Genomic DNA, 15125 nt, shown 5'->3' on the forward strand with positions numbered 1-15125 from the left:
AAATATGTTCATGCTAATAAAAATTGACGACTAACAATTGTCGATAAAGAAATAGTAAAATATAAAATTAAATATAATAAAGAATAAAAAATTTATTAAGATTTTTTTTCTCCTACCACTTAAGCTACTTGATGCTTATGTTTATCTCTTTCTTATATGTTCTCTTTTATTTATGAAAAAAAAAAAAGTTAAATACAAACACATAATTTTTTTCTCTTATTTTTCACTTGAATTCTTTAATTCTTTGAAGAAAAAAAAAGATAATTATCTCTTGTCCCACTTGATAATGAAATATTAGTTTCATATATATATATATATATATATATATATATATATATATATATATATATATATATATATATATATATATGTATATATATATATTTCATATGAGTTATTAAGAGATTGTGGTTTTATATATATATGAAACATTAGTCTTACACATATAAGGTATTTGATACCACTTTTACCCAAAAACTTTAAGACAATAGTGTTATGGGCCTTTGATCTTATATAATGTTTAACTTTGTCTTTTCTATCTAATGTGAAACTTTTGACTCACTTGGCCTATTTTCAACCATATATATATATATATATATATATATATATATATATATATATATATATATATATGTAGTCTTTTTGTATAGTAATTTTTTATGAACATAGAAGAAAAAATTAACAATTATGTGTTTTTTCATAACCCGTTTTTAACCATAACTTGATTATCATAGATTTTCTTTTTAATAATTACATATGTCAATATTTAATTAGATTCTCATAGTTTACTTTTAGTCTTAGACTTTTTAAAAAAAAATAGTTATATTGATGAAAAATAAAATAATAGATTATTTTTTTAAACTGATAAATGGGAAGCTATACATGTGAAAATGAAAACAACACAAATTCAACTTCTTCATTGATGGGGAAAACATGGAATCACGAAGCACATCATCGTCTTTACCCTTGAAAATCGCCCTACCAATAGAGAAATAAGACCAACACAAGAATATAATATAAAAACTCAAAATCAGAGAAAAACCAGGACCATTGTCTAATGACAACTAAAGAATAACACCAGTGACGGAACTTGGACAAAAAATTCAAGAGTGTCAAATTATATTTTTTTTAAATTCATTATATTAAATTATAAGAACTTTAGAAAGTTGTTTTTAATTGTCTTGGATTCACATGAAATTTCTCAGGTTTTGTTCACGTAGATGCATTTTTTTTATCTCCATCACAAGTCTTCTCCTTGAAAAAGAAAGAATAAATTATTTTACTCTTTATTATAATTTTTCTTATATAAATTTATTACTACTCACCTATTTAGAAAAAGATAGATTTATCACCTTCAAGTGATACACATACTGATACACAATAGACAAATTTATCACATACAAGAATAAAACATATTGCTTTAAAAAAAAGTAGAAAACAAACTTATACAAAAGAAAAAATTAATCAATCCAAAATGTTTCTTAACTTCTTAAGTGCACCCTGATGTAATTTTATTTTAAAAATAATGTGAGATTGAGAGCAAAAATTAAAATAAAAAGTAAAATGGAAGAAATAAGTGGAGATGTATAAGAAAGAAATGAAAAATAAAATAAAATAAAAACTATGCATGAAGTTTTTTAAAAATATTAAAAGGTTAATATAAATAATATAATAATATATAAAAATAATTTTAAAATAAATATTAAAAATTGAATACAAAAAATGGGGGAGTCGCGACTCCCCTTGTCATATTTAAAGTCCGCCAAGTGAATAATACTATGTGAAAATTTTTATAACACAAACAACTTTTTCATATCTTTTGATCCTAAGTACACTCACACTCTCCAAAGCAAGAATCTAATGACATGTGAGTGTTGTTTTTTCTTGGTCTTGAGGGTCTACTCCTATTATAGCCAGAATACGCATAAAGGAAACAATAGTATGCTTGACCAGCTAGTCTCTCCAACATTTGATCAACGAATGAAAGTGGAAAATGCTCCTTCGTGGTTACTATTAATGGTCCAAGTAAAGAAACCAACTTTTTCAACAAGTATATTGGGTTAGTTGTAATGCAAGAAGGTCGTATCCACATGGAGGAAAGTGATAACTAGATCAACGGTCTATAGTTTGACTCAAGGTTTGGCAATGAAACAATATATGAGTTTTGGTTATTATATTGTTGAAGATAAACTATATAAATATAGACATGAGAGAGGTGATGTTGATTAAGATGTTGAGATTAAACTTGGCCTCTTAACTTCAATTGTATTGTCCTATAATTATTTATATATTATGTTTTCTTATCTTAGTATTCATGGAAGTACGCATTTAAAATTTTGATTTTTCAAAATTTTAAAAATCATTATAAGTAAAAGAGATATCCGATATGGTAAAATTATAAAATTCAGGATAAAGCCAAATCTAATAAAATGAACCATTATCAAAACAGAGGAAAAAAAATCAGATTAGCAAAACAGTTTTTTCTCACCCCTAATTATTATCTATTTTAAGTAAAGTCGGTGTTTAAGTTCTTTTTAAATATTTTTTTCCATCAATCACACTACTTGTTGACATTGAGATAAGGAAGATGAAAGAGGATTGTTGTAACATCAATATGGTACGTAAGAAGGAAATTACTCAAGTAGCTAGAACAAAGGCTCGAAGAAGATAGAAGTAAAGTATTTTTTCTAGTGTACTAAACAATCCTGTTTGAAGTTTTATCTCGAATGCACAACTATATTATAATGCTATTCTATGTTTTTGTTTGTTGAGAAAAAAATAGATTTATGTGATATAAGTTTGAAATGAAATGATAAACAAAGACTTTCATTGGAGAATATTGAACATGCAATTAAAGCTAAATTTGAAGAAAAACATAACAAACGTAACCATACGTGGATCTCACAACTTTTTTATTTTATCTCAATGCAGACAAAAACTAAAAATAGAATAATTTCAATTCTCATGGTTTTGAGTTGAGATAGTACAAAGATATGATGATATACAGGTAAATGAAAAGACATTAATGCTTCTTTAAATAAAAAGACAAATGAGAAAATTAAATTATTCTTTTAAAAGCAATCTCATGGTCTAACTATATATGCACAAGACTTCTTCCAAGTTTCATGTTTGTTTCTTCTTCTTTTATTCTTGTTTTTTCTGTAAGAGTCTATTACTCTACTTTATTCCTTTGCTAATGGATGCATAATGCTTCATATTAATTATGAAAGTGTAGAAGTACAAATCTATAATTCTAATCAGCTAATATTTAGGCTTAAATAATGATTTGGGTATAGTTTTCGTTCAGTTTTTTCAATTTGCTCATACTTTTTATTTTATTTTCAATTTGATTTTAATATTTGTCCATTTTATTTAATTTGATCATTTTCACTAACACCGTTAAAATATTTAACAGATTATGAATAGTAATTGTCACGTGTCATTTTGTTATTTTTTAATTTATTTTTAAAAATTAATTTTTTTATTTAAATAAAAGTTCACGTGTCAAGCTTATATCACACATGTCATTTTGTGATTTTTTTTTTTATTTTTTTTACAATTTATTTTATTTTAAAAAAATATTCCACGTGTTAAGCCAATATCATACCATGTGTCAAGGTTTGCTTTTATATTCAATTTGATCCTAATATTCGTAATTTTTTTTCAATTTGATCCTAATCTTTTTTTTTAAATTTAACATTTTTGTTCTACTCCAAATTAAGACAAAATTTAATTTGTATATAAATATTATATGAATATTCTTATTAAAATTCATATTTTTATTAAATATTTTTAATTTTGAGTTAGAGTTGGTTTAAAATTGTTTCTTAAAAATTTAAAAATAGGAAATAACACCATTAATTTAAGTATTTTTATCCTCTTAAAATTTTAAATTAATGGTATTATTACCCATTTTGCAATTTTTTGTTTTAATTTTATATATATGGAATAAAAAATAAAACACGGTCCAAATTAATTTTAGTAAGGCTATATAGAATATATATCGAAATTATAAATTCATAAAAAATAATCCAATCTTCATATTCAGAATATTTAAAGAGATTAAAAGAAATCAATCAACAGCAACAAAGCTTACAGAAAACTTAAGTATGGATTCGGTGGTTGGTTGTTTTGAAGAGTAGTACTAGAGGAAGAAAGAACAGCTTCATTGCGAATATTCTTAGAAATATAATGTAAAATAATATCCTAGATTATTGTTAGATCATACATAATTATTATCACACTAAATAGAATGTGAACTAGTTTAAGTAATAATAACTAAAACTCTAATGAGAGCAGTGGTTCCTAGTTTGTTTTTGTTGATCAGGCTTTCTGAGAATGCTTATGGGGATCACATTTGGCTTCAATCAATCTTAGATACACATTAAGCCATTGTGATTAGATATTACAAGAAAAAAATAATTAAAGAGAAGTTAATCCATAAAGTTAATTAAGGCATGAAAATTAGAAGAGTGGTATTCAGTGGAGAGGATGGGGAATGATTTGGTTAAGGGCCTTCTTCACTTCCACAATGCTCACCTTCTTCCCGTTTGCATGTTCCTTCACCTTAGCCCTCAACTCCGCCATGAACACGCCATTGCTAAGTGATGACTGCACCCCAATAACCTCTATTCTCACCTCCCTCAGCATCTGCATCACATCAAGAAGCAACCCTTCTCTGTGGACGCACTCGATCTCCAACAGTGCGTCGCTCTCAATGATCGAAACTTGCACTGATGTTGCCGTCTCAGCCTCCACCGCCGTCGCCTTCGCCGCCACCCCTTCCACGATCCTCACCTTCCTCTTCTCCATCACCGTCACCCCACTCCTCTGCTGCTCCTTGCTCGAATTGCTGCTCGTCCTTTGAACCGCCACCTATCCACATTTGTTAACGCATCAACAAATCATGTCACCAAAATATATAAACTTTATTAATTATAATAGGGATAATGTCGATTTTTTTCTTGATTCTAGAATCACCTCTGGGAGCTTGGAACGGTGTTCCGCCTCAGTGTGGCGGTTACGCGCCTCCAGCTCCTGGATCTTCCGCCGCAGCTGCTTCACATACTCGATGGTGTCACCCAGAATGGATGCCTTGTCCATTTTGGTGACGAAGGGGACCAGTGACCGCAGGATTACGAACCGCTCGTTCAGCTTCTCGCGGCGCCGGCGCTCCGCGAGCACGTGGTTGGCGCTCAGCTCGTCCTGCGGCGTTCCCTTGCCGCGCAGCTTGGGGTCGGCGGCGGTTTGGGGGGAAGTGTCGGCGGGGTTCTTGGCGTGTAGATAGGGGACGGTGAAGAGAATGTACTTGAGGAGCCACTGGCTGGGGCCGTCCACCGCCGGGTGGAAGAGGTGGCTGGCGCGGCTGCTCCACTTTGTGAAAGCTGAATGCGTGGAGTATGTGATGTAGCCAACGGAGGTGGGCGATGTGGGCCACCGGCTGGACTGGTTTTGGAGAATGTTGGATACGGTTTCAGAGTAGTGATTGTCCTCTTGGGTCAAGTCTTCTAATAGATGAGGGGCTGCAAAATACACGCTCACATTTAAACGTGGAAATTATGTGCAAAATTAAGAGTTAATATTAATATAACTAAGTTATTAACACTTTCTTACTAGGATTATTTTGGTGCAAGTTTTTTAAATTGAATCCCTAAACTCTAAATTAGTTATTCAACCTATCAAAGTCTTCCTTACAATAGTGAGATGTGATTAAATCATGATTCAACTGGCATAAATTAAAAAAAAAATGGTAAAAATTATATAATATGAGTAAAAATAAATATAAAACTCGACTTCGCAGTGTGAATTTTGAATCATAAAGTTCTACTATAATCAAAATAAAAGTAAGTTTCAAAATTCAGAATCGATTGTTATTTCTCTAAAAATAAAACATATGCTTTATAAGTTTCAAATCTCAAGTATCATATTGAGGTCTTATTTAAGGTATGAATATATGTCTCACATAATAAGTTAATATTTGTCTGAAGGTTAAAATGTAAAAATAGCACAAGTTAATATCAATATCCCAAAAAAAAAATCATTAAATAATAATTAATTTTAGAGACAAAAAACGTTAATCAATATATTAAATAATTTAAATATCATATTATAAATTAAAAATATTGATAGTTAAAATATTTTTTATTATAAATAAAAAATTATAATTATTTTGTGAATTAGAATATAAATTAATCTTTAATATTAGTTACCAAAATTTTAACTATGGAAATATTAATATTAATGTCTAAATTAGTTTATAATTTAAAATTAGATACCAAGTTAGAATCATGGATAGGAAATAGTTAAAATTTTAGTAACTTATTTAATAATTTTCTTGTATGGTAAAAGATATATACAATAATGCAAATCAAGTAAAATAATAACAAACAGTTTTTTGAAATTACCTCAGATATTTATCTTCTTAAGTTAAAATAAAATAATTTTAGAATAATTTTTATTAACCCATTTCAATAAGAAAAAATTAGTCTAGTTTTTTATTCTTTTAAATCCATACCGTATAGAATAAGAGTTTGAGTGTATATATATATATATATATATATATATATATATATATATATATATATATATATATATATATATATATATATATATATATATATCATTTTATATGTTAAGAGTGAAGAGTGATAAGTGACAAAAACGATATAAATATATTATGAATAAAATGATTTTATATTAGTTTTAAATCATGTAATGAAAAAATAATGATAATTGTTATACACAAAAATAATTTAAATATATTATAATTGATAATTCTATAAATATAAATCATATTCATCACTTTTATTTTTAGAGATAAATTCATGTTATGAGACTAGAAAATAAATGATTTTACAATCTTTCAAAATTGTAAATTATCAATTGAAAAAGTTTTAGAAACGTCTAAGTCGTATATTATTTGTAATGAAAATATAATGTTAAAATTAAATTATTGAAAAATATAAAAAATTATTATTTTATTTATCTTAATAGAGAATATATTTTTATTTAATTAAATGAGTCTGAAAATATACATATATTCATATTAATTTAAAATATTATATTAAAATAATCTTGATTTTTAGGAAAGTATATAACGCGACAATTAGAAATCATTAGATATTTAATAAGCAAATACTTTCATAAGAACTAAAAAAATCATATTAAAATTAAAATATAAAAATAATAAAAAGAGAAATAACAAATTATTAATAAGAATAAAGATGATGGATATTTTGAATGATAAGAAGGATAGAGATGTGATTTTAAAGTGCTTAGCATGAATGTAAAAGTTGAAGAATAAATAAAATTGAGGTTTATATTAAAAACTGCCATCTACAAAAATCATCGATAAAATGGTAAAGAAAAACAAATCAGTAAATAAAAAAGTGGTTGAAAAAAATTATATTTAAATTCAGGTATTATTTTTTCAACCATCTTACTTTTTCATATAACAAAATATATATATATATATATATATATATATATATATATATATATATATATATATATATATATATATATATATATAACCTATAAATTTATTATTTTTATTATTTCTCTAAGCGTATATTAGATGTTAATACACCTTTTTTAGTGTCAATGAATGATTTTTCTTATATACATTATATTTTTATTTTACTTTATTTATAATATTATATTGAATTTGAGAAGGAAAAAAATGAAGTTTAACAAGATATAAGTGTAATTGTACAGGATGAAACTCACTTTAAATTAAAAAAAAAATTAAATACGTATAGTCAAAATTAATACAAATATTAAATTTCAACTGATTAGAAAGAATATAGTGTGAGAAGATGTGGACATGTCTTAGCACATATGTTATTTAATAAATTTTAATTCTACTAATTTATCGTACTCATTGATATCTTAATATTAAAGTAGATAATATTTGTTGTCCATTTATGTTCACTATCGTGAAGATGCATACATAACTAAGTCTAATAAAAGTTTATTTAAAATTCAAGGACTTATAATTTGTTTGTTGTGAAAAGTACATTTTCTTTTCATTTCAGTCTGAGATTTTGGAGTCTTTTGAAACAGTGACAGGCTAAAAACTTAGATATATCATATACGTTGGGTTTTCTACCTAAAACAAGGGGAATAAGAAAGAATATTCTACACATTCTGACTTATTTTGATGTGTTCCTGTTGACATTAACATCTATAATGTTTTGGATTTATCTTTCAAAACATGTCCAATGCTGTGGTAGTTGATTAAGTTTTGGAGATTTTTCATCCAAACAATGCTTATCTTTAAAATAAAACGTCTAATCATTAAACAGTGCACCTCTTTGCTTGCAATCACTTTATGATTGGTGTTGGGTTGAGAAGAAATTAAAAGAATAGAAAAGGATGAAATTAGTTTTTGTTACTTGGTGACACAGAATGAAAAATAATTTCAGAAATCATAAAATTTACTGAGTTTTTTTTTTTTTTGAGATTCTATTCATTTAATCTCTATTTAAATTTTTTATTTACTTTTTTGATTTGATTTTATTTCATCTCTTCAATAAAATACTTTTAAATGTATTTGTTTCATATTTTATTTTCTAATCGTTCATTTAATTTTCACTAATAATTTTTCTCTATCGGTAACTGATTTTATATTAAATTAAGACTCCTACAAAATCTCAAACCATTATTATTTCGCAAGTAGTAGTACTTAGGTCTCTGTTTTCTTTTCCTGTCTTTTTAAGAACGAAATATACACATCTTATATATATATATATATATATATATATATATATATATATATATATATATATATATATATATATATATATATATATATATATATATATATATATATATATATAATCTATCTTCATAGTAATAATAATAAAAATAATAATAACCATCAAATGAAAAGTTACTTTTTATTAATTTACTTTTTATAATTATCAAATATACTACCTTATTTTCAATATTTTTTATATTATTACATTCATTATTATTATTATTATCATTAATGTTGATGTCTTGGTTATCATTATTATGAACATCTTTTATTGTTATACTTTGTACACCAGGCATTTAATATAATTAATTCTTATTGTATTTTGATTAGATTATATTACTTATATATCGTACTGATATTAACTAGTCATAAAATAATGTAAACGAGAGATATAGTAAAAAAAATAATGATAATTATAATGGTTGATTAATAATAAGAAATTGTACTAATAATATTTTTGTCTTCTTTTTCCGAGCATTATAAACTTTCGCTTTTCTTTCGGTTGAGCATTATAAACTTTCGCTTTTCTTTCGGTTGTCACAGTCATATTTTCGTTTTGTAGTGTGTACCTGATAGACAAGGGTCTTTATTATGATATATTTGCATGAAGATCGTGGTGTTTGTTTACGTACATATATAGCGTGGGATCACTATACTTTCATGCCTCTGCATTAAAACCAATTTCGTGGTTTAGACTTTTGCTAAGGACCCTCACCAAACGCTCGTCTCAGCCAATCTATTAGGATAAGGACCACATGCCCTAGCTCTAGATTAGTCTTCATATGCCACACGCATTTAATCAATCTTCACTAATTAATTAATTAATTAATTAATTAATTCTTCTCAGTGACCTACCTAACGTGGTCCATGTATTTTAGGGGTTGAACGTTTGGTGAGATGCAGTGGCAGTTGTAATGTTATACGAAACCTGTTTTCAGTTTGTCATTCATATGTATGTATGCATGGATGTCTATTTCTGCATAACTAAATAACTACCGGTTTACCTGAAGCTGGTAGTTGAACTTGTAATGGCTCTTCACTCGGGACCCATCTCAGGCTCGACTCAGCCTGCCCCGCCGCATTTCCTCCTTGACTCACCGCCAGCAAGTGGAAGTCCGAGTCCAAGTTGTTCGACCCGTCGTTCGGAGACCCGACCCGGATATCCTCCGGCATCTCCAGCTGCATCAGCTCGCTGGGCTCCGCCCTCGTCACGTCCTCCATCTCCGGCGTCGTGACCCGCCGAGCAATGCCGCCTCGGGTCTCGTCCTCAGAGGCGGACTCCGCTCCCTCCTCCTCCTCTTCTTCTTCTTCCTCCTCCTCCTCCTCTTCCTCTTCATCTTCGTCCATCTCGTCGTTTAGGGCGGCACTGGCTGCGGGTGGGTCTGCGACGGTGTACATGATGGCGGGGATGTGGTCGGAGGAGGAGATGGGGTTGGAGGTTGAGTGCTCGGACAGGGCGGGCTTTGGCGGCAGAGGGTGGTGGTGGTCTGCGAAGAATGTCTTCACGTGGTGGATGAAGTTAACGTCTTCTTGAACCTAAGCAAAAGAGAAAAGAAATGAACATATAGAAGTGAAAACGTTGTTACGTTAAAAGTGATTGGTTACGTTAGGAGGGAGTGAAGGTTGGTTACCTTATCCGTTGTACCAAACTCAACAACGCCGTCCAGTAAAGGAATGCACACCACTGTCTGTATGTTACAAATGACAAATCCATCATATTATATTACATTTATATATTATTCTTCACTTTAATTTTCCTCTTTTATTCATTGGACCAATTATGGATATTTTGAACACGCGTGAAGAACGCAGAAATGCGACAATGAGAAAGAAAGATAAAAAAGAATGGTTACCTGTATTCGAGCACTCTATGATTGTAGAAAAGTTTGCATCCAGAAACCAGAGGAAAACACAAGTTAGTAAATTATGAATCACCCTTCATGTCATTCAATAAATTCAAAAGCAAAAGCAACTTGTGTAACTTTTCTTATATCCAAAAGGAAAAAGATTTTATGACACTCCCTTTTGGTTTTAGGTTGACTTGGCAATTGGTTTATAATAGAATATTATATTGACATAATAAAAATATGTAAAAATATAGAATTATAAAATAATAATTTATGAAATTATAAGTTGAGTGTAAAAGAAAAATGAAAGTGTCAAACTAACTTGACCCGTTTAAATTCTGCATTATTAAAAATGGTAAGTTTTTTCCTTAGCTAAGAAAAAGTAATGTTATAATGTTTAAGGAAATTGATTAAATTTCCATTCAATATATTTTATAATAAAGTAGTAATATTTAAATTTTTTAATATAATTAATAAACTCTTTTCTTTGGATACTTTCTACTTTTAATAGCATTTGTGTTGAAATATTATGTGAATTGTTTGTTATATAGAAGAAGCACCTTGGCTAGAATAGCTCGTGAAAATGTTTTGCTGTCCACCTCGTTTGCACCAGTGAGCCAAACATGCTGCCTCCTAGCATATGCCTTTCCAGGCAACCTTATAGCGCAGTTCAGTAATAGGTGTCAAATGCAAAAAAAATAAATAAAAAAATTAAAAGAATAATATTTTTTCTCAAATTCCATATACTTAAATTATTATACTACTACAAGTTTATTAAAAGATATATGTTAGAAATATTGTGAATGTTTACCCCTTAACAGTCTTTTATTAAAGAGAATTCAATGTATGTAACTAAAGTTCCCAGAATTGTAGAGAATCTAAACAATCGTCACAAACAATGATTTGCTTCATACAGACAGATGAAGATCCTGATATGTTAAAAGCAAACATAATAATGTCCCACATAATAGAGAAAGATACAAAATGAGTTATATATAGAAAGATCTACAATTATTTATACATAGTTCCTAAATTTAATTTTATATCTTTCTGTCTTATAACAAACACAACATTGTCATGTTTCTTTCTAACATGAAATAATCTAAATCCCACATTAAAATTAGTGCATTATTATTAGATTCCTAATATAGTCCTGCTCCACTCAGCTCTATTAAACTTTTTATTTGTCCTTCTCCACTCATAGCGTCTCCTACAGAATATATATACAAAAGCAAAGGGATCATAGCTTTGTGTGTGTGTGTGAATGTAGACCAGCCTAAACACACACATCCTATCTCTTATATAATTGAGAACTCAATAGAATGGTGCAACATGCATTCATCTGTTATATAGGGACCAATTGATGTTATAAATCCTTTTTGATGGAAGGGAAAATGGTAGTAGCAATTTGGGAGAAAGTAGGAAGCTATGTAATGTAGCATTGAAACACGGATTCCTATGGTAAATAATTATTCCATAATGAAAATATGATGATGGTGGAAAAAGTTTGATCCCGGAGGAGGGAGAAGAAAAGGAAGATGGAGGTGTGATTGAAAAAAGTTCCAAATGAGGATGGTAGCTACAGTGGAATTCTTTTGCAGCTATATCGCTTTAAATTTGAACGCTTTAATTTGTCTGGTTTCTCAAAATAGGCAATTCCCTCTAGCAGCAGTCCTATTCAAGCATATAATGCGCAACTAAATTTTGACCAGCTCAGCAAATTCTTTTTTGACAGAATGCTCCGAATATATTCCCCAACACATTCTAACACAACTCTCAATATCAATGCTGTCAGTTTGACAAATTTACGTAATCTAACTGTGCTTCATTTACTCCTGAAAGCAGAATCTGAGAAACCTTCGAATAGGAAGAAGAAATAAAGTCCCTCAACCACCTTTTGGTACGTAGAGACAAATGATACCATTCGTCAAACACTTCCAACAAAAAAAGGTGAAAATTGCACAACTTTTACCGTCTCTTCTCTTTTTCCACACAAAATATCAAATTCCTTTCACTATACAATCTCTGCACTGCTATATCTTTTTCAACAACATCTCTCTCATACTATATCGACTCAAATGTGTAATGATTCATAAAATGACACCAGTTGCACAACTCATTCTTATAATTTTGTAAATTTTATGAAATATATGTAAATCTTAGAGAGGGAATCAAAGAAAGCTTGTTATATACATTGGCATTTTCTTTTCAGTCTTTACTGACACTTCATAAATTCGAAGCTATTCAGATTGCATTTAAACTACACTCAGAGAAGCTCTGGGCCAGTCTTGATGCCTCACCAAAATGCACTTCCAAGTGAGGGAAATCGCATTGATACTTCATTGACAACCTCTAGCATAACCTCTTTATGAGAAAATGATTTAACATCTTTAATTTTCTCTAAACAAAGTAAGGAAGGCGCTTGTTTTCAAAAGCTAAGTTAGCACAAATGGAAAGTTATTAAATTTTTGCAGCTGCTATCGTTGCATTTAAATTCACACGTCACAGTAGCTAGTCTCTCCCTTTCTCTTTTACTATGGGACACTATAATACTTCTCCTCACCCTTTACAAAAGCTACCGTTCCACTTATCTTCAAAAGGTAATAATTAACTCAAATTTTGAACCCAAACTATACATATCTAGAAAATGGCCTATCAGATAATAAAATTCACCACATCAAATATAGTTCAACATTATTAAAAAGAGTCTTAAAGAACTGATAAAGTTAAAGTTAGATTAGATTTCTATGTAAAGACATAAAGAGAGCTTTATGACAAATAATGCAGCATGACTTACCCAACACCAGGAGGAAAGGAGAATGAGACACACATCAAATAGAACCATTCAGATTCTGTCAAGTCCTCTGGCGACAAGGCGGCGCAAGGCCGTCGAGTTGGCGGATTTGTCTCTCCGGCAGACAGTGACTCATACAGTTCTCTAAGTTGTTGGCTTCTTTGGAGAGATGCCTCCTCAGCACTCACCTCCATTGGTTGCACCGTCTTCCTAGTCTTGATTGCCCCATTGTAGTACCCATCACCCCAAACCAGAATCCTAAATCAACATAACATATAACACATCACCTTAAAACTAACTTGTTATAATTTAGTGTCACACACATATACATGTGTCGGTTAGAGAGAGTGAGAAACATTAATTAGAGGAGTATGAGTGATTATATATGATATGGGACAATTAGTGTGGATAAAGTGAATTAATAACGACGTACACTTGTTGTGGGCAAAGTTGCCAGAAGAGGCTATAAGTCCAGTGAACAGATTGCACCGCAGCCTGCAACATGCTTTGGAGCCTATTGCCTAGTGGTGCAGCCATTGTTCCTAACAGGTTTCGGAACAGAAGGCTTTTGGTTACTTCTCTGGAACCATGTCTACTTTGCTTCAAAAAACATACCCAAAAGTGGGAAAAAGGTGAGAAAAAGGAAAAAAAAAAAAAAAGGGTTCTTGGTTTTGATGAGAAGTTAATAGGCAATGAAAAAAAAAGATTGTTTTGCGTGGATCTGAGCCGAAAATCAAACCTTTAATTTATTGGGAGTGAAAGGAAGGGAGAAAATAAGGTAAAGGGAGTTGTGAAGAGAGAAGAGAAGGTCAAGAAATTAAGTATAGACCTGCAGATGGATGTGTGGTTTGCGTATTGGAGAGAAAGAGATGTTTAAAAAGGTGTATGACTTTGAGGTGGATATGCGGGCGATCCAAGAATTACCAAATCTCTGTAAGGAGAAGATCTAGGAACGTTTGTTGGTTAATGATCAGAAAGAGAGAGGGAGAGAGAGAAATAGGGTTTTGAAACTGAAGAAAGTGTATGGTTTTGACTGGTTGGTCTACCAGACAGTTGTAGCTAGCTATGTGGTTTGTGAATGATTAGACTCTGAGGCTGCCTTGTGCTTTGTTAGTTGTGTTTGTTTTGGAGAGCCTTCAGGATTTTGGTACTGAGAAGGAAAACAAAATGATTTTCTAAAATGTATTTGGGTACATATAACTTGATGAGTAAAAGACAGATAGAAAGGAACCATGTGTGTGTAACAAATACTAACAACAATAGTTATAATGAAAGAAAAATTAAAATTGAAATAGGTGCGTGGAAATCAAGCACTGGCATGTCATGAAAAAATCGTGAGGATTATGTCAACCCACTAAATTCTAATCAAAACTAGGTGTGATAAAAATATCTGTTTACGTGAATATTTGCTAATTATAAAATCCTTTAGGGTAATGAGGGTATATTTTAAATTAAGGTTGGTAATACAAACCGGCTTGTCCCGTTTTGGTAGGGGTGATAAATTGGGCCAGTCCCGTCCATTTTGGCTCGGCTCGCCTGTGGCTCGCCAAAAACGGGTTGGGTCGGGCTGGCCCGCCATCCAAAACGGGTTGGATATTGTAACCCGTCCCGTTTTAGGGTGGGTTGGCGGACCTGCAGGCTGGCCTGTTTTTTAATTTTTTTTAATTTTTTTAAATTTTTTTAACTTTTTATAAATTTTTGTTTATAAATCTATTATATATAT

General features: G+C 30.0%; 1 protein-coding gene across 2 annotated transcripts; it reads right to left on the reverse strand.

The window, feature by feature from the left end:
* Positions 1-4145: 4145 nt before the first annotated feature.
* On the reverse strand, positions 4146-14415 carry LOC114190521 (truncated basic helix-loop-helix protein A-like). Of its 2 annotated transcripts, none has more exons than XM_085665147.1 (9): positions 14232-14415; positions 13836-14002; positions 13406-13660; positions 11169-11265; positions 10615-10629; positions 10393-10449; positions 9766-10297; positions 4981-5522; positions 4146-4875 (listed from the first exon to the last, which is right to left on the reverse strand). In XM_085665147.1, exons 2-9 carry the CDS (start codon positions 13937-13939, stop codon positions 4480-4482), a joined length of 1998 nt encoding a protein of 665 aa, XP_085521273.1. In that variant the 5' UTR covers positions 13940-14002; positions 14232-14415; the 3' UTR covers positions 4146-4479. The 2 variants fall into 2 exon arrangements, with proteins under 2 accessions (XP_085521273.1, XP_085521274.1); XM_085665148.1 differs by having other exon boundaries at positions 14142-14415.
* Positions 14416-15125: the final 710 nt, after the last annotated feature.

Source organism: Vigna unguiculata, chromosome 7 (genome assembly GCF_037176805.1).
Source record: "Vigna unguiculata cultivar grain cowpea cultivar isolate G323 ecotype 2 chromosome 7, ASM3717680v1, whole genome shotgun sequence".
In the NCBI taxonomy this organism is placed as follows: Eukaryota; Viridiplantae; Streptophyta; class Magnoliopsida; order Fabales; family Fabaceae; genus Vigna; species Vigna unguiculata.

Coding starts and splice junctions, on each gene's coding strand:
- LOC114190521 (XM_085665147.1), bottom strand. CDS start 13,939: ATGGCTGCACCACTAGGCAATAGGCTCCAAAGCATGTTGCAGGCTGCG. Junction 10,298..10,392: donor AGTTTGGTACAACGGATAAG/GTAACCAACCTT, acceptor TCTTTTGCTTAG/GTTCAAGAAGACGTTAACTT. Junction 4,876..4,980: donor ACCGTTCCAAGCTCCCAGAG/GTGATTCTAGAA, acceptor AAATGTGGATAG/GTGGCGGTTCAAAGGACGAG.